Genomic DNA, 1,309 nt, shown 5'->3' with positions numbered 1-1,309 from the left:
CACTCTCGACAGAGCTACATACAACTGACCATGCACAAAGACCGGGCTGTGCAGATAAACACCTACCTTGTCAAATGACTGGCCCTGTGACTTGTGGATTGTCATCGCAAACGAAAGAAGAACCGGAAACTGTCTTCTCTTGAGTATGAATGGCAGCTGTGTTTCGCTGAATATCATCGCGATCTCGCCCGTTGTAGGAACATTGTACCTGTTCATGTCACGATGAATGTTCTTGTTGAACACCACATTTACCATCAACATATTTCTTTCACGCACTGCACTCCTATTAACCTCAGCAAGATTTTGCATACGGGTTGACTTATCTTATTGTCCTGTCAAGATTGTGTAGTATTGCTTTGTCACACTTCTCGTTTGTAGGGTTTCTCGATCTCAGATCTGTAGCATCGTTTGTATCAACCACGTACAACTGCGAGTATCTCCTGTTAGTGTTCTCAAGCGGGTTTATGTTGTATGTGTTGTGATAGACCTGACCATGCACCTTGAAGAAGTGCACCCCTCGTGTGAATTGCTCCACATGTGCACCCATTGACGCAAACGACTGGGCACTGTTGTACGATCGTATGTTGGCCTTGAAGTTTTTATGATCGCTGCTTGCTGTATCGGTGAACAGCGATCTGAGATACTTTGGATAGCTATCTCGTGGTGTGTAGGCCAGCTTGCCGAAGTGACAGCAGCTCTTGTACGCACGTCTACGGTGTGCCTCGTCTTTAAAGTGCATTGCCGAACAATTTGCACAAATCTGGTTGAGCTCACCAGCATAGTGCTCGGCTGTTTCACTTTGTACGTGATATCCGTTACTATTAGTACTCTCATCAGATCCATCGCCACCGGCAAGACGATCATCTGATGACTCATCATCGTGATGAGATTTGTCACTGCACTCACCCATGAAGGTGATGCTGTCCTTATGGTCGTGTAAACCACTTTTTGTATTACCATGGTTTTGGTTGTTTACCAAACCATTGGTACTTAGTTTATTTTTATTTTTTTCAAGCTTCAGCTTTTCTTGCTCCATTGCCAACTTGTAGTTGGAAATCAACTTCTGAAGATTACTGCATTTCTTTTTGATTCCTCGACTTCCTTTTTAATTGACTTTATTTTGTTGCCACTATTCATTTTATCGATCCAAGTCTCCATAATAAATTTTTGCAGCCTTGTAAACGGCTTAGCAAATGACTTAACAACAGCTTCCTTGATGGAAGAAGATGATTTATCAGACGAATTATAATTTTTAGAAGTGTGTGTAAACTTTTGGCTTCCACCTCGGCTACGCCACTTGGTGTGCCCG

At 43.0% G+C, this 1,309-nt stretch overlaps 1 protein-coding gene across 1 annotated transcript; it reads right to left on the bottom strand.

Annotated features, from left to right (window-relative positions):
- Positions 1 to 309, bottom strand: VCUG_02855 (uncharacterized protein; the record flags this gene model as incomplete). Its single annotated transcript, XM_008077502.1, has 1 exon — positions 1 to 309. A coding segment is annotated over one exon (309 nt), but the record flags the coding sequence as incomplete, so codon positions are not given.
- Positions 310 to 1,309: the final 1,000 nt, after the last annotated feature.

This window comes from Vavraia culicis, assembly GCF_000192795.1.
Source record: "Vavraia culicis subsp. floridensis unplaced genomic scaffold supercont1.140, whole genome shotgun sequence".
Taxonomy (NCBI): Eukaryota; Fungi; Microsporidia; family Pleistophoridae; genus Vavraia; species Vavraia culicis.
Note: the sequence above shows the minus strand (reverse complement) of the source record. Positions and strands in the feature narration are given on the sequence as shown.